The 22584-nt window shown below is 43.4% G+C and overlaps 1 protein-coding gene across 1 annotated transcript in view; it reads right to left on the bottom strand.

The window, feature by feature from the left end:
• Nucleotides 1–22271, bottom strand: part of LOC117258412 (cadherin-4-like) — a 340223-nt gene extending 317952 nt beyond the window's left edge. The window contains exons 1-2 of the mRNA XM_033629314.2: nucleotides 21968–22271; nucleotides 20553–20664 (exon numbers count right to left, since the gene is read on the bottom strand). Coding sequence (XP_033485205.2) covers nucleotides 20553–20664; nucleotides 21968–22024 — 169 coding nt within the window. The 5' untranslated portion in view covers nucleotides 22025–22271. The remainder of the gene's footprint in view (nucleotides 1–20552; nucleotides 20665–21967) is intronic.
• Between the last annotated feature and the right edge of the window lie 313 nt (nucleotides 22272–22584).

Below are 22584 nucleotides of genomic sequence, written 5' to 3'. Positions count from 1 at the left end.
CAAAAATACAAACAGGAGCAGGAGAAATAAATCAAATGTCATGTGAGACGATTACAATGATCTTTGTCTCACTTAAGCCTCCTGCTGATCATGCAAATGTGTCATTTTTGAGACAACACTGGTTGATTTGCAAAAACAATAAGAGCACTTTTAAGATGTTGTTTCACAACAGACTGAAGAAAACAGGAATACATGAGGAAAGAAGGGTGTTTATAACAACAACAATGGTATCTGTAACCTCTTCACATTCCAACAAGCATTGCTGGTGCTGAGCCGCAAGCTTTTAGGTAGACTTTGTATATGTTACATCACACAGACTGTGACTAAGTCCTTGTAGTCCTGTGCAACTGTGTGTGTATCCATGTACGTGTGTATGTCAGTGCATATGTGTGGGTGGTTTAGTATTTGTGCGCCTCATGTTCATGTCGGTCGCGGCAGCCTTGGGCCCTGCCCTGAGAGCGGCCCTTGATGCCTGAGTGCTTTGTGTGACATTTCCTAGTAAAGGCCATTGTAAACAAAAGCATCTCCACACGGAGTAACAACAACACCATCCTCTACCTTCCTCAGTGAGATGGTAACCTCATCCTAATCTCTCCTTTACAGATCTCTTTTTACAGCACAAGAAAATCTCTTCATCCTTCTGCCAATTTTCCAGACTAAAGAGTCGAGAGACCGGCTGAGATTCTCAGCCTCCTATTACTTCTCCTGTTAGCTCTATTCTCAGCACTATTAACTGGTGGAGTTCTGTCCGGGCGTTATGCATACTTGAGGTTAAACAGACCGCCTAAAGGGGAAAAATCTTTTTAATTAGCTTTAAGTAAACCTCTGCAAAGCAAGCTATTTAAGATAGATGCCACAGTTGGCCTATTAAGGAGCCATAATGATGGAAACAAATGGACACTGTGGAGGACAGTTTGTGAGCCAACACGACTGCGGACCAATTTATACACTCTAAACATGGCAACAGAAGCTAACTGGTGCCGAAAGACTCGCACAGCACGCGACTGGCATGCAAAGCACTTGCTCTCTTTCTCTCCGTCTCTGCACTAATTGCATGCGTGCTGTTTTAGCAGGCATAAGTATACTCTCGCCAATTTGTTGGACAATAGAATCGCATTAACGACATCTGCATTGTACTCCTTGCCTCAATCCATACCCTGCTCCCACTCTAACACTCTCTCCCTCTCTTTCCATCATTACTAGTAGAACACACTGTTTACACTATTGGTTTAAATTTGAAAAACTGAGCTATCTTCTGTTTAATATGTATTACCTTACATACTTTCCTGCTCCTCTCCCCTTATCTGTCTCACACATACACTGATATATTACATACAACAGAATCTATTAGTATAAGAGAAGGTGGGAGAAATTAATGACTAGTGTTGGCTTATGTTTTTGCCATAGCAACATATCGCTTGCTGGGTTTCCATCCACATTCAGAAAGGGCAAAAACAGTTGGAGCCAACCTCCATCCAAGTGCTCAGAGGCTGTCCATCGCTTTCCATCTTATCTCATCCTATCCCAAACAGCAATTAGCTAACCCAAGCCACCATGGTCTAAATCACATCCAGCATCTCTGACTTTGGTTCACCATCCCATTACACACATTCCATGCAACTAACCTCCCTTTTACGACGCACACCCCACATCCCCGCTCCGCTTGCACTCCACTCACACACTCCATTGAGGTTGCCTGGGTTTGAGGCTAACCTATTCACCATTGAGTGTGCTCTGCAGTGCAGTGTGAAGGTTAAATATTATCAAAGGGAGTATGGGATTGAGGACAATCTCCCATTAAGTTGCCAGTGTGGTCACAGTGGTTTTAGCTTCAGCACAGTTAATGGTAACATTTCCTCTCTATCTCAGCAGCACCGGGACACAGTTACTGTACACACAGCCAAGGGGAGGCTGAGTGTGGCGTGGGATGCCGTTTTAAAGATATAAACAGACACAAAACCGACCGTTAGTACTAAAAGTCTGCAAAGAAATATTACTTAAAATCCATTCACTCTCAATGAGATGCCTTCTGGCTGCTGTTGTTTGGAAATTAGATTAAGATGCTGTTAGCAACTTTGAATAGACTGCATGATTCAAATTAAATACAGAAATACATACATGAAAATTAAATAACACTCTTAAGCTCAATTACCCCTGCTAGAAGTCAATGGGATGTGGAAACAACAACCACATGCACACACACGCACACACACACAGAAGCAGAGAGAGCGAAAAAGAGAGACAAAGGACAAACTGAGACACATTGAGACTGATAAAAAATGCAGGAAGCTGGTTTAGCAGTGGCTGTGTTGTCACTAGGGAATTCACACAATTGTTGACTTCCATGTAGAGAGAGACAATGAGTTCAGCTTCATTGACTTCTACAGAGGCAGTGAAGCACAGTAATTACCATGGCTCAGACAGAGGAGGCGCTACCACCACAAACACTCAGCACTGTGGAGAAACAAAAACAAAACACACAAACAGGCTGACACACATGTTAACCTTAACTACAGTTTTAACTAATGCACACAGTCACACAAGGAAAATACACGACAGCGAGGCAGGCAGGCAGGCAGGCACAGATTATTCTTCAGCCCAGAAAGCAGAAGAAGAGCAGAAGTCGTTGCAATTGCAAGTGAAAGATGCAGATAAACAATATCACAGGGGTGGGAATGTGCTACAGAATAGAAACACATAGACCAAGAAGTATGAAAAAATGAGGAATGAGAATCCCCAAACAATCTAATCTGTCCTTGAGTGCCCTCCTACTGCAGCATTGTTCTGCCGGAGCCAGATAAGTTGGGAGGCGCTGCAGTGAGTGAACAGAGGAGAGAAAAGAGAAAATCAATGATAAGAGTCTCCACTTGCCACAGTAAAGGACTGAGGTGGGGGGGTGTACAGGCTGAGGAGGGTGGGGCTGGGGCAGACTAAAGGGGACGTAGCAAATAGGGAGATGGGTGTGATGTTGATCCTGGTGTGCATATGAGCACTTATTCATCTCTGCAACAACAATTGAGAATATCATAATGTCAAGGCCCAAACATGTCTCACTGCTTTCATGAACATTCAAACACACGTTTTAATTCCAGGGCAAGTTCCCTCTGTGGCCCAGTAATAGGCGACAAAGAGAAAAGAAGCCCATTCCTCCAAGTCTAAGATAAGCAAATCCCTTTTCCCCTGATGATGACATGAGAATACTTTATGCTTAATGTGCAGACGTCCCATCAGATAGGTGTAATATATACAACCTCTTTGTCTTCCACCTCAGGTCACCCATCCAGGGCCTGCTTAATTCATTAAATGCTATCTTAAGTGGCTGAACTGATGGACTTCCATTATTCAAAAAGTTTCAGAGCAAGTCCTCCAATACAATTACCTCTGTGCACTGGTATCTAAATTAAAGTTAAATATTTAGAAAAATCTCCCTAAAGCTGCTAGAGGGATGGAGCGAGATGTTTTATGTGTTCATTTCCAAGATAAATCTGACTGCAAACAGATGAAGAAGAAAATTATTTGCTAGGAGTCTGCTCTGAATTTCCTGAGTGCTGTGGTGCTCTTTGTCCAAACATTCAGTGGTTAGGAAAGAAAGCAAGCTTGTGCATGTTCGCATCAAGACCTGATGGTGGATTTCCAACAGAACAGAGGAGAGAATATGAAGGTGATCCAAGTGTTTGGATTCAACAAGGACTGGACTAACAACAGTCACAATATCAGTTAAAGAGGCCGTGTTCACACTGGCTGAATCAGACAGTGAAAGAGGCCAACTCTGTTACTGGGTGGAGTCTAAACCCTCTGTACATCCAGGTCGTGAAAAAAGATGCTGGCAAAAACTGATAGGGAACCGAGGACAATCACTCATTGATCCAATCCATCAATAATGCTAATTGCCATCCAGTTCCTTACTTTTGTCAGCTAGGCAGTTGCTAATAGCCTCTCACACAGACAGTTAACAAATTTTGTTTTGCTCATTGTGGCCTGACAAGGCTCAGACATTTAGGGGTGCTGTCGACGTGTAGACCAAAATTACTCTGTAGACAATTAGGTCAGACTTTATCCAAGCTGCAGATGACGGACGAGTGCTCCCCCTTCACAGAAACATCAACATGAACACTTCCTGCAGTTGACTGGACACATGCCCAACATGCTGGTGAGAAAACAGCAAGGTGGGGAGTCGACGCTCACTTAAAATTAATCAAAACCCCTCCTGAAAGTTTTGCTCATTGGCCTGGCTGCTTCGCTTTCTAGATCAATATATAGAGTTTTACCCGACTCAGAACTATGGTAAATGGACTTGCACTAGTACAGCATCTATCTGGTCTTCCAACTACTCCAAGCGCTTTTACACTACAAGTCACATTCACACACTGGTGGCTGAGGCTACCCTACAAGGTGCCACCTGCTGTTTCTTGGACATTCACACACTGATGGAACAGCCATCAGGAGCAATTTGGGGTTCAGCAACTTCGACATACAGATTGAAAGAGCCGGATATCATATCGCCAATCTGCGCTCTACCTCCTGAGCCACAGCCGCCCCAGTCGACTGAGATTTGGCTATTCAACAGAAATATTCAACTTTTTGTCCCTTTTTTTCCATACAAAGTTTGAGTGGTGTTCAGCGGGACATTCAGTGTGACATTTACGCAATCGTATTAAGTTTCTATGAGCTGTGAATTCAGCACTTCTACGCAGAAGATATAGCTATCTCGGAGCCTGACGGGCAAAGCCTCTCCTCCCATCAGCTGCCACCTGTACCAGAGAGTAGTGTGAAAGTGAGGACTCTGCAGCTAAATCTAACAATTGAAACATTCCCAGAAGTAGCCTGCACTGGACACTAACTGACAAAAAAACTTTGTTTTTGTTTTTTTTTTGGTTTCTTCGACTGATAACTTGAATCTCTGTCTTCAGGTAGGAGAACTACAAATATATCAGTGTGTAGCATACTAAGTGTGTTAGAACATGATAGTGAGTAAGATTATTTCTCACTCTTACAATTTTTAGCTGCACTTTACAGGCATGGCTCCATGGATGGCAATAACAGACTGCCAAAACAACTACTGGAATGATTGGCATGAAATTCTCATAATCTCAAGAGTTTTGGGGTGAAAATGTCTCAACAAATATTTGATGGATGACCAGGAACTTTGACATTCATGGTCCCTTCAGGATCAATTACCGAACTGTGGTGAGGCCTTCACTTTGATCCAGCACACTCTGGTTTATGATCAAAAACTACTGACATTTCCATCAGTCTCAGCTGTATAGCGTAAACATGATAACAAAGGTTACCACTGTCATTGCGAACATGGTGGCATTTTTGTGTTAGCATTGAGAACAAAGACAGCAAGAGCAAGTCGACTAGTCGATAAAACCTTGCTACCCTCCCTAGTCGGCACCAGAAATACTCGTCAGTTAACCTCGAGATATGAGAACACTGGCTCTGATCATCAATAGTTTTCGCTCTTTCTCTCTGTTTTTAACACAAACATGCACAGTTTGACTGTTTTCTGAGTGTTTCTTACTCTCAGACGAGTCGACTAGTCAGAGTTGAACCTCTAATTAAACATCAGAGAAACTGATCGTTGGGACCATCCCTTGAAAGCACCACTGTACCTAAGTCCAGCCCCAGAGAGCCACTAGTGTGGCTGTGGACTCTTGTTTTAACTATTAACTCAATTCTATCCATTCATCACACACACACACACACACACACACATATAGAGCTACATGTTCTGTTAAGCGGAGGGAGTTTCTTTGTTTTTTGGCATAGATTAGTGTTTCAGCTGTGAGGTAAGGACAGCCCAATTTGTCAAGAGAGTGCATGGAGCTAATCACATCAAAGGAACTGCTACCCAGGCTAATATCAGCCCACGAGCAGGATGCCTCATTCATTAGTCTGCATCTGCAGGACAAATCACTTCTATGCTGACATACAAAAGCCGCACACACGCAAACAAGATCATGCCTGGCGAAACTTGCAAGCAGTCTATTGACATGAGACAAACAACGCTGAAAATATTCGATGTGATGAATTCGATGTGACATCATATTTAACTTTGTGGATTGTTTTCCGCGCAACGTCTCGCTCCATAGATCTCTACATGGTAAAGTGGTGCTGCAATGCACACTGCAGCAATCATGTGTATCCAAATGTGTGTGTGCTTCAAAGAAAAATGGCTTTTCCTCTATGGCACAGTTCCATTTAGAACGCCTCAGCCTCGCCTCTGCCTGAGTGGAAATGTGGATCAAATGGATGAAAGATGTTTCCACCTCTACTCTATAAGACGGAGCAAGCGTCTATGAAGAATATTCTACCTTCTAAACTATAATAGAACAGAGTCGTGCCCTTCAATGCAGTATCATTTGTCTCTATTTTCTCTGTCCAGTGAGTATCACATCCGACTCAGCATTTCCACACACCCTCCTCTGAGAAGACAAGCACTCCTCTAGGGCTTTTCTGGCCAGAGACGAGATTGCAGTTAAGGTAGAAGACCACAGCTATTCAAACTTCTGGACCGAATTGTTGCCAGTTGCCGGGTAGAAACCAAACCACTAAAATGCTTATTTACTTAACAGAGTCATTATGCTGCAGCATGTCAACCACAAGTACTTTATAGTCACAGCAAGCATCAGGCAGCAAGACGCTACTGAAAAGTCTTTTCATTTGAGCAGCTCACATCTTTACCAGCCCTGTCAACTCAATGATGGTCTTGATTTAAAGGAAATGCCAACTGTGCTTTTACTGTGGCTGATAAGAGTGTGTGTATATGTTTACATTGCTACATACCTAATAAGGTGGTCATCTGTAACAAGGATGTGTGAAGCTATATAAAGCCTCTCTGACTGGCAGCTAATTCAAGCTCATGCATGTTGCCTGTCACATGGCTAAGATATTGTCATTACATCCCTCCTCTGTTCTGTAAATCCTTTTCATCATAGATACCGACAATGTTGTTGTTGTGAGGTGCTGTAGCATGATGAGGCCAAGTCTTTTATCAGCGTCCCATTGAGTGTCTTTACTCCGCTTTTCTATTTCCATTTTCCTCTGTACATCTCATTTGGTGGAAGAGAAAACAAACTTCCTCAAGTTCAATCTTCAGCAGCTGCCGCCTGCAATTTTGCACACACGTGCACCTGCGCCTGTTTGCACGCAAACAGACATACGCACACACTGTGATGCGTAAAGAAGGAAACAAAGGACACATCCCTAATCCAAAACCCATTTTGTTAAAACACAACAGGAACTGTCAAATTGTTGTCGCTAAACTTTGTAATTTACCAAACTATGAATAACTTGTGCATAAATTAAGTGAAGGGATAATGAGAAATGCCACGCTTCTGTGATGAGAGGAAATGGAACGCAGCAGTGGCCAATCAACTCATGAAGATTAGAAATAGAAACAACAACCTCACCTGACATAAGAAACACGCAGGGATGAAAAAACCTGACTGGAGAGTCAATAAGCTTTCATGGCTCGTGTCTGACCAGCTGTAAATGAAGGGGCAGCAGCTTCTGTGGAGACGTGGGGAGATGAGCCGCTAAAGATAAGATGCACTGCCTCCTTAGCTATTTCTCCTGGCTGGGGGGGATTCTGTTTCTCTGTTCTCTCCGAAGCTTTGAAGCTCTAATGCCTCTGATCTGTCATCTATCTCTTGCCTCCCATGCTGTCCAGTGCGCGTCTGCTCATGGGCAAGACGATGTGACAGCACGGTAGCCAACTCACAGTGGGAAAGGTGGCCGGGCCTGTCTTTTGGAACAGGCAGACTATGCTAATGTAAATTCATTAAAAGAACTTTGTTCTGATGCGACAGGGAAATATTAGCTGGCTGCTGTGCAAGACTTGTCATTTTGTCCAGATTAGCCCTGCCACTGCCATCTAAAGCATATGCATTTATAAACAACAGAAATCAAATATTTCACAACGGGGTGTGCCGACTTTTTTTTTTACACAGCGCCTGTTCATTTACCACTGCAAACAGACTGCCAGCTACTTCATCATGTGGAAGAAATTGGCCACAAGCTGAAGAATTAAAACTGCTGAGAGTTCAGTGAATCCGGATTTCGTTAGGTGGTCTTGGTCGGTCAACAGTGGCTCTGAAATGTACCCCGTGAAGACACCCAGGCAATATTACAATAATCTCTTTATGCTCCCATGCCCCCTCTCTGTCTCCCACTCTTGCTTTCTTTCTCCCCCACAGCCCGGGGGTGTCTGCCTGGGAGGCACGTCAGCGTGTATCTCCCTTCGGTCTGTCTCTGTGCCACCGTGGCAAATCAATTCTTAATAAACCATCTGAAGGCTTCCTCTGCTATACCTTTCATTTCCCCTCCTCAAAGCTGCAGGGCAAATTAGTCTGCCAAGAGGATGAGAGGGAGCAAGCGGCAGAAGAAAGCAAGGGGGGGGGGGGATGAAAAAAAAAACGACCCAACACCTACAATTAAATTAACAAATCACTGTTCTTAATTAATCGGGGAATTACAAGCAGAACTGTGGGTTTGAGACGTGACTGACATGGCTAGCGCTCCCTGCATCTGCTTTTGTTAGTGCTGCCGGGGTGGGGAAGCAGAGGGAGGTAAAGGAGGAGAGGAAAGGCAGATGAAAGCTTAATAAAAACTCTCCGCAGAGCCCCCTGAGCAGAATAGCGAGGCTCTTACCTCTACTCCTCCTCCCCTTCTTTCTTTGGTTTCCTCTTCCTCCCACTCTCTTATATCCTCGTCATTCCTCCCTTACTTAGCTTCTTTCCCCTACCACTCCAACCATCTCTATCCCTCGCCTTTTCCCGTTTATCCACCCCCTGCTGCTCTTCTCCCTCTCTACCTTTCACTGGTCCTGAAACCTATGTTTGCTAATGAGGTGTGATTGACAGCTGGATTACACCGTCGCTTTGTAATCCTTTCATTTCTGTGTTTAGGATAATCAATCACCCCCTCCTGACCAGGGTTTTTCCTCACGCCTCTAGGGACAGTCAACAATATATGTGCGTGCATGTATAAAAGCCTACGCACGTGCAACATTTGATTGCGTGTGACTAACTTTTCCTAAAGCCCAGTTCATAGGGGGTCAATAAAACGCTCATTATCTCCACTGTGCACTGAGGCCAACAGTCCGCCCATCATCATGCAAGACCACCAACACTCTGCTACATACTTCATAAACCATTGAAAGGCATAGACTGAACCCATCTTTCTGTCTATCCAAGCTCTAGCTTAGAGCACAGAAAGTAGCCCTGCTTGCCAACCTGTCTGCAGCTTCTCATCCCCTTCTACCCCAGAGATGAGCAAACACTGTCTTCTCTTCTGAGTGTGGCTGCTTCTCCAGCCCTTCTCTTCCTCCTCCTCCCTCTCTCCCCTTCCCTTCTTTACCCCGCTCCCCTCACAGGAGCTTGTTCCCTCGGCGGCCACAGGATTCACTTTGTTTTTGATCATTCTCAGATTCAGAGCTCGACAACTTATCTGCTTCTCTACATTCTCCCAGGCCCAGAGGAGGAAAGCGGGGCCTTTTATTACCCTTGCTCTTTGCCTCTTCCTCTGATGTGCTGAAAAAGACAATAGACAGATAGGGAGAGGAGAGAAGAAAGAAATTCTGGCCAGTGTGCTTTTAAAAGCGTGTTGGTCCCGAGGCTTGAAACGGCTGGCTCTCTAGCCTACATTTAATCATGGAGTTTGACCAATAGTATTACAAGGCCTTTTTAGCCTCGCAGACAGAGCAATGCTGCAGTGTCACATACCAATCTTTAGCATTCAGCTCCTCACTCAGAGCTCTATAGAATATCAGCCAAAGTATAATTAAAGTTCTTCACAGCAATCACTAACTGTATTATGGAATAAGTATGAAGCCTTGATGTTGGGATGAACAACAGTTTAGGGCTGGTTGATATGGCTGATAAATACGATTGTTTTTTAGCCTATGCAGCAATATACAATGTATATATTCATATTTTCTCTAAAATTAAATAACTGTTTAATTTAACCCTTTGATCCATATGATCATACTAGTGTGATTACACATCACCACATCAAAATGTCCTGCTATTGTCTGAGTGACTCTCTGAGGGGAGGTACTGTCACTCTGAAGTCAGACTGGTCTTTAGAAAAGATGTTTGATTATTAAATTTGACTGATATTCAAATTTTTACTCGTTTTTTTTTTCCCCAGTAGGTTTTTTTTTTTTTATATCAACTATACAGATATACTGTAGATATATCCCTGAGGTAGGCTAGCAGCATGATGAACCTTGCCTAAGGGTCCAGACCGGATATGTGTTACTTGCTCTGACCGGGATTTGAACCTTGGTCAGATCCTGTGGGACTTCCAGTTCCAGAATGACAAACTAGTGATGGCCAACCAACCGGACATCGTGTTGCTAGACAAACAATAGAAAAATGCAGTGGTGATAGATGTAAAAAACCTGAGGGACAACAACATCAGGAAGAAGGAAGACGAGCTCAAAAAATACCAAGGGCTAAAAGAAGACCAAGAAGAGATGTGGGGTGGAAAGGCAACGGTGGTGCCAGTGGTAGTCCCACAAACCGGGAGAGTGGCTCCAGCAGATTCAAGGTACAACATCTGAGGTCTCTGTCCAAAAGAGTGCAGTCCTAGGGACAGCTAAGATACTACACAGATCTTACCATAATGAACCTCCACAAAACAACATGGGGGCTGGTTTGACCGTCTTTTTGGTGGAGACTGGCCTGACTGTGGTGTTCTGCACTGGGTGATGTTTGAAGTGGTGGAACAGATTCATGGTACTGCTACCTTTAGCATCAGCCATTTTATGGCATATTTTGCAAAAGGATAGTTGTTTGTTGCACATGTGCCCTTCTGAAACTAAACTACATCCAGATGATAGACTCGCTTGGAAGTTTTCCTCCATTTTGAATTTACATGAACGCAGGACAATGACTAAATATTGCCATTAGCAAAATGTGATTTTTTTTTTTTATCATATTAGAAATTTCACCATTGTTATCCTTAACATTATAATATGGCACACCCCTATAATATGTTACAGTTGGTTATGAACATTCTAAACATCTCTGACTCCTTTGGTTCTTTGAGAAATCAAGTGTTAAGGTAAAGTAAAGCCTTATTGTTGAATGCAAAAATCACTGCTTAAACTGTTTCCCGCTGATCAAGTTTGGAATTTTCACAGCACAGCACTATATTTGGAAAGTCTACACTGCGGTGACCACTGCAGCAGAAATCCAAAACAGACTCAATACAGCTTTGTGGACTGCACTGTAACCATATATAGTCATGGTCACTTCAAAAGTGCATCAGCATTAATTGAGTAATTGAGAATGTGCAACTTACTACACTCCATGACAATCCTTGCCACAGCTACGATGAAGTGTCTATGACATGAGTTTCACACTTAAAATATGTGATTTCTTTTGAACTTCCCCTGCTGCCTCCCATGAATTAAAAAAACAGAAAGAATTTGGGCGCACCATCTACATTGTGATGTCATGCTGACACTTAACTTCACAGATAATTAGCCAGCGAAACAAATAAATGAGACCATACAAACAGCAACAGTGATTTTAGAAAATGACATGTGTTTTAGTTTAGAAGTGACAGCACTACTACAACCCTGTTTCAAAAATTCTGATATCTACAGTTAAATACAACATCAGTCTTTACTTTAGTCACAGCAACGCAGATTCAACAACCCCATAAATTCTGTTTAAGAATCTGTAGCCTTTTCGTGCTACTTCCCTTGTGCATTTAGTTTTGGGGATGGAACAGCATGCATTACAATACAATAAAGAAAGACATGAAAATCTATGGATGCCCACATGGATTCATGCTCCAACATACACATAGAGGTCATTCAATTATTCACATCAAATCTAACATTTTTGAGAACTGAATGATAGATTAGAGTTGAACTATACATCAGAGATCAAAGATCAGAGAACAATGTGTTCTGATCTTCTGAACATTTCTCCACTGCTACGACACAACTATCGTATCAACACAGCGATGGATAAGCTGCACCAAGCAATCTAAGGACTTGTAATATAACATATAGTGTTGAAACAACCAGTCAATTCATAATTAGTCGACTGCCAAAAAAGGGACGACAATTTTAATAATTTATTAATCTTTTGAGTCAAATATCAAGCAAAATATTCTCTGGTTCAAACTTATAAAATGTGACGATTTGATGCTCTTTAATGTTTTATATTAACATGGTAGGTTTGGTTTATTTGAAGGCATCAATTTGAGATCCAAAAAACACGTGATTGTAACCGGCCACCATTTTGACATTTTATCATCAATCAATTTGTCAAGGGACCCTTCCTAAGTCCTGCCCCTTTTCCAATAACAGCCGAGCAAGCTTGGTTTCCATCAGAACCTCAGTTAACGACTCCTGATGTACTCAGATATGCTATGTGCTCGGCTCCACTATGTTGAGAGAAAACCAAATTTGAAGATGGTTAAAAGATGTGAACAGGGAATCTGTGAAAGCAGCACTGACTACCCTGACCGTGTGGATAGCTGGTTACTGACATATCTTTAAGATGACATGAACTATTGTTAGCCAGATCAGACCCTGATTGGTGCTGTTATGTATTTGAACATACAAGTCGTCTTAACATCCCTTTGTGAATCTATCCCTCCATCACAACCATCGCACACTGTAGTCCTTGCTGTCGGCCTCTTGAAGCTGGACATATTTTATATGACAACCAGTGTTAACTGCAGCTCTCAATCAATGAGGTCTAGTCAATCAAAAAAGCTTTTATTTTAAAGGTCACTTAAATGCCCCCGCAACCAACTTTTTGCCAAAAGTGTCCTTGAGTAACGAATCAACATTCAAACAGCAACTCAAAGGACTGCCCAACTAGCCAGCTAACTCTGCTTCAGACGACAGGGAGTTATAAACACTCCCTCCCCTCTTTTTGGGGAAATCAATAAAGTATGTCTTGAAGAAAGCCATCATCTATCTTGACAAAAATCATCAGACACTTTTTCCAAAGACCAGAGTTCCTCTGGAGGTGCCTTTTTAGCCCATATTAGCCTTTAGCCTGTTGAATATCGTGGGCCAGACACCATGGGACTGCTCATTGTCTTCTGATTAATTAACATTACTGGCACTGTTTGTCGACCCTCAACTCCTTTATCCTTTTCTCCCTCTGTTCCCCGTGTTCCTGCATGGCTTCCTTGCTCGGAGGCGATGATTCGGCTGTGTGCTGAACTTAAGAACTTAATGGGGAACATTCACAGGGAGTTCAGGACACAATTAGTGATTACCAGACAGCCATGTCTTCTGAGGGCTTCCATCCTTCGTTTCATCCTCTCCTTAACAAAGACGAGGGATCTTCAAGCAAAAGGAATAGCATATGAGGCTGTAATGCTCTTGGATTTGTCCTGCCCACATTCTCAGAGAGATCATACACGTCTGCTGGTTGATTAGAAAAGTGTGAGGAATGGACAGAAGTCTCTTTAATTAACAATAACGATCTGGTCTCGTCTTGGGGAAACTAGGCAGGGAGGAGAGATAATTGAGGGCTGGGTTAGAGGTGAGAACGCTGAACCACTTTTCACATTCCTTTTTTATATCACTGCAATGAGGAGTTTTCATAACAATGGCTGTAAATGAGCTTTAACTTTGCTTCTCTTTAATTATGTTTTGTTACAAGAAACTGTAGTTAAGGGTTTCGGAGGAAAAATCATCCAAACTGGGCTCATGCATTTTTTATCTGCTCAGTGCTTTAACAGTAACAGAAATTGAAAGTTGAAATATCAAGACAAAAGGACCTTCAACTGCAAAATCATGTCACCCGTGTCTCTTCCACTGCCACTGCCTGTCTTTATCACGGCACACTGACAAAATAAGAAGTGATGGAACCGTGATAGCTGAATCATCACTTTATTGGTTGCTTTCACCATGGCTTCATTCCTAACGCAATCAATTAGGCTGTAATTAAAATGCTGCCATAGACTAACAGAGGCAGTGGAGGAGTGAGTGGGCAGGATGAGGACACCACAGCGTTTGGGCTCAGGCCAGAGCTATACTGGAGTAGTGGGCAGCCTGGGAGGGGAAATCTAGATCCCATTTGTTTCAGAGTGCTATAATGGGTTTTTGTGTTTGTGTGTGTGTTTGCATGAACGTGCACTAACAGTGAGCAGCACCATATATGATAATGTACTTGCTGCTTCAGGCTACAGAGCCTTATCTTATACTTCCTCTTCTACCCTGTTGAGAGGGAAGAGTCTATCACCCTCCACTCCACCCTCTATTTCACCCTCCCTCTGACAGTAGCCTCGCTGAAGGACATGGTCAGTGTGACTCTCGAGCAAAGAGAAAACAGCCTTGTAGGCTTATCGTTATCCTGCTGGTGTAATCCCTGTCCACCACATCCCAGCAAAAGAACAGCCCTGGGAGCGCCTTGCATTGCTCTTGCTGCTCGTGACAAACTATTTTACCAAAGACAGCAGGGACACCTTACAAGAGCCGCTGTGGAGTCTTAATCTGACACCACCTACAAAAAAACCCTCCTAACCTCAGACAAAATGTGCATGTGTGTATGTGTGTGTATGTGTGTGAGAGAGCTGGTAGTGTCCCCTTGTCATCTCACAGCCCTTCACAGCCCGTGCAGACCATCTGTGCATTAAAGAGCTAGAGTCCAAGCAAAGTATTTAAACGGGTTTAATGTCTTCAGGAGGGCCATAACCTTGGTCCTGTAGGACCCCAGAAGGCCCATCATACCAAGGCAGGAGGTCTCTTAATGTACCGAGCAGATGACAAGGATACAGAGTTCACACACACACCGCAGAGTAACTCAATCTGCAGGAAGTCTCCCACATTTGTTCATCCACTCTCCTCCCTCCCTCCCTCCCTGTCTCCTTTGTCCCTCCTCTCAAAACAAAGGGAGAAGATGTCAAAAATCTCATTAAAAAATAATGGCCTCCACCTGCTTTCTTTCTTTCCTCATTCTCTCCTGCTTGCCTTTCTAATGACCAGCTTGGAAAAACCTGGCGAATACCCGCTATGCACAGAGCGCCGGACGACAGCTACCTGAGTGCACACAGTGCATTCAACCACAAAACGCATATACCGAGCACACAAAAGCACATAACTGTTTCACAGCGTGGGCTCCCAAGCCTAACAATATTAATCAAAAGGAACTCCTGCAGGTGTAACGCCTGCCCCCCCTTGCTTATCCCATAAACCACTCATGTCTAGACCTTAACTGGGGAAGAAACGCTCCACCATGTGGCTAAATCATCTATATGAGCCCCTCTGGAAAGTCCACACACAATTCTTAAAAAACTATTGGACACATACATCAGGCCTAAGGTTACATGTTAAGTAAATATGTGTCAACTGGCTTTTTGTAACAGCTCCCTCAGGTCAGATTAGCCTTTGGCCTGAAGATCATAAACCAGCACCTCGGTATGTCTGTAGCGTCTTCGACGTTTCACAAGACATCCAACAAATGTCAGCCTCGTGAGTCTCCGTAATTAATAACCACGGAAAGCGGCTGTGTCTGCGCCTGTCTCCGTGACTGAATATCCTCGCAAAAATTAACCATAAACCATGTAATAGTTCAAACAGATGGCAGAGAGAGAATACGGATTTGTGTTGTTATTTTGCATTATAACAGGAGATTAGATGGTTATATGGGAAGGGGCTGCGGAGACAAAACATGAATGATTCACAGCAGCGAGAAGAAAGAATCAAAGCGAGATAGGGACTTCGCTAAAGATTAGAATAAAGTAAGACACAGAGATCCAAAACTAATAATGAGTGGGAACAATGAGAGTGATTTAGGCAGAAACAGAAAGAAACAAAGGAGGCTGTATTCCAACAATGTCTAATCTCCATGAGGACGCCTGTCTGCTATCGACCCAGATAACACTGCAGGCTGTGTATCATGAGATTTGGGGCAAAAGGTAAACAGCAAATCAAAACAATCTAATTCTGTTTGAGGGTAAAGGGAAAGAGAAAATTGATGTATTGTCCATCCCTATGGAGCGTGTGAAAAGAAATGGCATCTTTTATTCAGCCTCCTATGAGTCACTCCTTCCAAGCGGACTTCTGTCGCCGCATCACATCACCAGCACTCTGAGCTGCTGATGAGTGTATGTCAGCTCTGATTTTGGGCAGAGGGAGGACGGTAATTTAACTCTTCTTCTTGGTGTTATTAACATCTAAGAGGATCCTGTTAGTGTCATTTTTTTCTCCGATGTGTATTAAATTTGATACTTACTCTATTTCAAATTCTGCGTTCCAAGTTGCAAAATGATGTTCAGAACACAAAGCCTACAGCAAAGTAACAGCCCGGCTATTGGATTTTGAAAAATCACCTAAAGCCTCGCAGGAAAGCTTCACCAACCAAAGCGTGTGAGACTCATCACCCGGGGCCTTCTGGGTACCCGCTGGAAGAGATTTTTGGAAATATTGTCCTGGAGAAAAATTACAGCTCTGAACAATTTGTTTTATTCAGAATGCAAAGCTCTCTCTCATCCATTTCTACTGGGCTCTGGTTATCCCTCTATTGGGCAACAGCCAGAATACTCTGTGAATATGATAGAAACAAGGTGGCACTGAAGGGAGAGGGAAGGGATCTGGGTCAGAGAGGTGAGGCATAGATTTAAATACTATCAGCTGTGAGGTGAATCTCTCCTGAATGGCAGCATATTAAGACACTGCAACAGACACTGAGTGTGTGTGTGTAAGAGTGTGAGAGATTGTGTACATGCAAGGGTGAGAGAGACAGCGCAAGTGCTTACAGTGCATCAGAAAATGTATTTACGAGTACAATAGCAATCCCAAGGCTAGCCCGCAGGGTTAAGGACAGATATGGTCACCTTAATACAGACATTCAGGCCATTCATTCTGGCTGATGAGTTACTGGAGGGGATCTAATTTTCAAAATGGAGCCAAGCATCAGTGGAGTTTCTAAAAACAAAGTGATGACTGCAGACAAAATCTCCAATTCCCTCTGAGACGCTGCACTGAGGACGTCAGCATTGTTACAGCTCAGGTACCGGCATGTCCAAAAGAAGCACAAGTACGCATCAGAATTGACCAAATCTGTCTTTCAATTCCCTTTACCTCGCTCTCTCTGGCTCTCTCTCACACACACTCACACACACTCAGCCAAACACAACCACAGTCGCATATACAGAGAGTGAGGGCTGCCCAAAACCACCAGTAACCCAAACAAAATCCAAGGTCAGCAGAGTGGGCTCACTGAGCTGAAACCACCATCCCTGGCTTTCATTACCAGGAACAGAATCAGCAGAGGGATGAAGGGACACATGGGATGAGGTTACGTTAGCTGGCTCTGTTTATCTGAGCGAGTCTGGCCATGGCCCAAGTCCTCCCCTCTCGTCTGCGGGATACAAAACACTCCAAATATCGTGACAGCATCTATTGTTGAATCAAAACTCCACATTATTTTAACGACCGATTGTGCTTTTCAGACCACAGTAATGAACTCTGACTGCAAAAACTAACTTTGTTATGCGGATTATCAGCAGAAGAAACTTTTTTTTCTGAGTATGCCTGTGTGTGTGTGTGTGTGTGTGTGTGTGTGTGTGTGTGTGTGTGTGTATCAGTCATTGTGTAACACTAAGCAGGCCTGGCGGAGCTCTACCTCTAATGGTATGCAGAGTGTGAGTGGTAAAGACAGTCATAGCTTTAATGAAAACCAGGCATAAAACGCAGCAGGCGCCCTCAGCACTGAATGCGTCACACATAAAGTACATGTACGTGTACACACACCCACATATACAGACACACACAAGATAAATGAGACTTCTCACCTCTTAAATCCATTATCTCACCTCTTCAACCCCTGCTGTTTCTCTTCTGTTCATATAACGACACAAATCCATTTGCTGCTAAAGTGTAAATAAAAACACCATCTGACCCAAATTCGTCAACGCTGCACTGTACGATATGCAAATCAAATCTTAAAATAACCATTAAATGTCCAGTTTGCAATCTGACCTTATAGTCTCACCAGCACAAGCAAAGCAGTGCCCTGTTTTTATGTGCGTCTCAGCCATTAACTTTGGCAACTGGCAGGGGTTTTCCAGCTGAATAGAGAGCGAATCAATCCACTCAGCAGGAACAATGCAGTGTGGAGAATTTATACTTATAAATGTTTATTGGAAACACTGTGTTTATCAATGAAAACCCTCAGTGGGCCCGAACACCCAGAATGTTTAGGAAGTGATCTAAAGGAGCACTGCTGCTCATTAAAGGAAGATTAGTCAAAAACAAAGTCATGGGAAGCTGAAAATTGCTCATGAGGAGCCTGAAAATGACGAGCAAACTGAGATGCTGAAGAAATTATAGGAAAGTTAGTTCTTCTTTAACAAAGCCTAAATCCATTTCATACAGTTTGCATTTGTTAAAGTATCATCTTACTAAGATTTGGCCTTTGTTTTGTCCTCAGCTTCGGATCTCTCATCACATTTGCCGTGTTTGTTTCAATAACTACAGCAGTCTTCTACATTTTATGCAATTTGGTACTGACTCAAAATGATAAAATGTGAAATGTAACACCCTCCTCCTCCCTGCCGACCTCCTGTCTAGACCCACACATCCTCCCCATCATGGCCAAGGTCCTAGTTCTGTCCTTCCCATTATTCCCCGGGTGGCTAACATGAATATATATACAGTATGTTTGTGTGTGTGTGTATGTGTGTGTGCATGAAAGGGTGTGTGCGTGAGTGGGTGTCATTACTCCTGCCCCCATCTGACGGTTTTGGGTTAAACAATGTTATTATTAAAGCCTTTCCAGAGTAGCTTCCTGCCTCCCTCCAGTGACACCCTTAAGAACTATAAATCAACTGCCTGAGCCCTGTAAATCACATAGGATGTGTGTGTGTGCAGTGTGTGTGTGTGTGTGTGTGTGTGTGTGTGTGTGTGTGTGTCTGGCCACTGCAGCTGTGCTCTCAGACGCACATGAAGATGACATTGCAGCTGTGAGTGTGTCACGGCAGAGAAGAGCACGTCACTTTAGCAAGATCCATTCAAACACAGAGAAAACAAAAGCTACATGTCAAATTAAAACATATGCTGTGAATGTGATTCAAGGGAATGCTGCAAATTAATTGCAAGTCTGGGTGTCTTCTGAGTGGAGACTTTCTTGGTTTATTTGGTCTGATAACACAGCAATGTTTGAAGCTGACTTTTGTGTGGCTTAATGAAAAGCAAAAAAAAAAAAAAAATTAAGTGTGCAGTAAGATCACACTAAAACATCTTTTGTTAGTGACAAATTGAATTCCAAATACTAAAAACAACCCTATTAGACCTCTAAAGATTAGTTTATGTCTGAATGGAGACACACGTAGAGAGACAATTTCATCTCTCTGAGACCAAACCAGATAAATAATGCTCTCTGAAACACACGGCTCCTGTGCAGCAGTGATGGCTCATTCTGTGATTGTTTGTGATTGTGTTGACACCCCCTGCTGGGCTGAAGACATCACTACCACACCAGAGAGCGAGCTCACTATCAGCGACAATGTCCCATATCCAATCCCACTTCCAGCCGGGCTACAATATACTGGAGTTAATGAAACACTAAAATCAAGCTGATACCTTCCTGCAGACTTATATCACTCCAGCAAAGGGCAAACACAAATATAGACACAAGAGAGAAAACAACCAAAAAATAATATACAGGACCCTATTGTACTGTATATCCTTAATCTAACGCGCCTGTGTGTGTGTGTCTATGTGCACACTCAAGAGAGAGAGTCTAGACAGCTGTATCCCCGCCAGGTCCCTCACTGCTAAGGAGAGTGAGAAATATATATTGTGCAGCTGCTGAAGACACAGTCGACCCACAAAAGAGCTATTGTGCGCCCACAGCAAAACAATACAGCTTAGCTGAGCTATGAGAAAAAAACCATTGGGATCAATAGAGAATTGCAATTAGCCCACATTGGCAGGAGCAGTGCCAGATTAGACACAGGATGTCGATTCCATTTCCTGCACTATCGGGCCCTCAAACTTGGTTGGCTCACTGTGTAATTGGAGCAACACACATACAACCGGCTAAGACGTCGCACTGTGAAGGTGACAGTACATAAGATTATAGTGATGACGGTAGTGATGATAATAATAATGTTGAAGAGGTCGAACAATGTCAGCACACAAAAACAAATTCTAGCATGTAATATGCAAGCATTAGGAGTGAAACAAATAGCATGTGTCATATCCATGTGCATTTTTACATTTAAAATTTCAAAACATGTTTGTGTGGTGTTTGTCAGAAGCACTCAGCCACTGCATCGTCACATTACAAGCAATGAACCAACTTTACACGGCTGCATGTGTCATCCTTAGCTTCAAACACATGCATCAGTTTACAGAATTTAATCTTTTACCTCCATCCAGGTGCATAAATGCTATTTTCATAATCTGAAAAACACAGCGCCTGGCATTGAACAAAAACACGTCACTACACACATGTCCTTTCACCGGCCTTGCCATGCAGAGAAAGAGCTCTTCTACTCACTTGTAAATCTTCCTGACAAAACATAAAAAAATGTGACTCGCCAATTAAAGGGCTTACCTTTACATATGCCCTGGCCTTGCAGTACATCCCTTGAAATCAGCACAGAGTAGAAGCTTTGTGAGAAGCCAGGTTGGCAGGGACCTTTTGAAGCATGCTCCCCATTATTCCTCTGGAAGGAAGAGAATACAATGTAAGACATCGATAAACATGGATTCCATTGATTTCTCGCGTCTCCTTGGCCCTGAGCCTTGGAGAGCGGCGGCGTATTGTACAGCAGTTAGCAGAAATATATTCAACAAGTTTATCAACTAGATGCTCCTGGGTAGGCACGCTGCTGATTAAATCCCCACACTCAGACACCATCTGATAAAAAATGTTGTGTGTAACTCACTCCACACAGAGAGCAGCCTGTGCTGAAATGTAGACATTTTTGAGAGTATTGTGCTCAGGGTTAAGAGAGACACACAGCTAAAGAAAACTGCATGAATGCAGCAGAATTCACCCTCAGTGTGGGTTTTACACAAGCAGAGAGGTCCAGAGAACTAAAGGAGGAACTGAGCAGTGCATGTGTGAGTGTGTGCACAGTACTCTAACGGTCTGCAGAAAAACTTCGCACCCAACATTTAGTGCTCACTGTCGGTTAAATTGAAGGATCTGACCCACTACAGCCACTACACAAGTAACTGTGCGCGCGCACAAACACACGCTGGTGCCAAGGCTGGCTGGAGTCTGAATGAAGAGGAGGCATAACGCATTAGGTCCTCTCCTCTTGGGAAGGAATAACGCGGGGGTAAAATATCTGTGTGTCATTTTCCTAAATTTACATGACATGAGAGTAATGGCTTTAGCAGCAGCACAGGGGGAGAGATTTAGCAGAGCTACTTGGTGCGCCATTAGGAGTAGCCCACCGGCGCCGACTTAATTCAGCTTTTATTGATTAAATGGCGAGAAAAGGTTGAACAGCATCTTACAACTTCAAAGGTTAACTTATTGTAGGCGAATGCGTTTTAGTCATGCACGCCTTACAGTGGGATGTTCTGCTAAAATAAGCATTTGGATTCATAAAGAAAAAACAGAGGCATCATCCTTGGTGATTAAATTGTGCTGTAATTTAAACTTGTGTAGGATATTGCAGCCCTGTGATGAACCCGCAGCGATGTAGAGGAAATCTGGCGAGGATGCGAGCGGGTAATACTGGGTCGTTAACTCTTACTTTCTTTTTTATTTTTTGTCAGAAACATTGAAAATCATTAGGGAACCAATTAGCGTACTTGTAGGGAAATAAGGAGCAGCGCTGCGCTGCAGCAGCAGCACACTGGACTGACACTGGACTCCATCCGACTACATGACTTTATTCAAGCTTCTGTGCTGCTGCTTTCAAACACTGCACCTTGAGACGCTGCACTCTCACAACTCCTCTCCACAGAACAAGCTGTTCTGAAAAAATAAAAAAAAAATGAAATCAATCTCACCCAGAATGTGTCAAGAAGCAGGGCTGCTGTCAGGACCAGAGCGAAGTCAGTTCTCATCGTGGCGAGCGAGCGAGCCAGGGCTGCCTGGACGAGGAACCACAAAGAGGGTAGATTTATAAATCTTCTCCGATAATAGTGTAATTTCCCCTCTTCTTATTCTGGCTGTTCGTTACGTCCCTCCTTGCGCTCTGAGTGTGTGCTGCAGCTCTGCCCCGAGTTTCCCCGGCTCTCTCATCTGCAGGTGAGCGCTCCGCTCAGCACCAAGGCGCAGCCAGCGTCACTCTCCAACCCCTCCTATCACCCGGTGCAGGAAAACTCCACACACGCACTTAAAGCAACACTGGTTGGGAGCTTTGGATCAAACAACCACACACCGCTGACGTCTTTCCGAGGTCCCCGGTATTTTAATCCATCTCCTGTGGCGAGCAAAAGGGCTCCGCAGTTTTATGGTTTCAAATGAAAGGCTCGGTAAACCATGATTCCAGTGTCGGTGCCCAAGTGTATGGCAAAGTCATCAACCATGAGCCGTCAAAGTTTCAACACTGTAGCTCCAACATCTGATATGTGCATCATTAGATTTAGACACTTAACTAATCGAGCAGACGCACTCAGAAGTT

This window comes from Epinephelus lanceolatus, chromosome 8, assembly GCF_041903045.1.
Source record: "Epinephelus lanceolatus isolate andai-2023 chromosome 8, ASM4190304v1, whole genome shotgun sequence".
Lineage (NCBI taxonomy): Eukaryota > Metazoa > Chordata > Actinopteri > Perciformes > Serranidae > Epinephelus > Epinephelus lanceolatus.
This window is presented reverse-complemented; position numbering and strand designations above follow the sequence as displayed.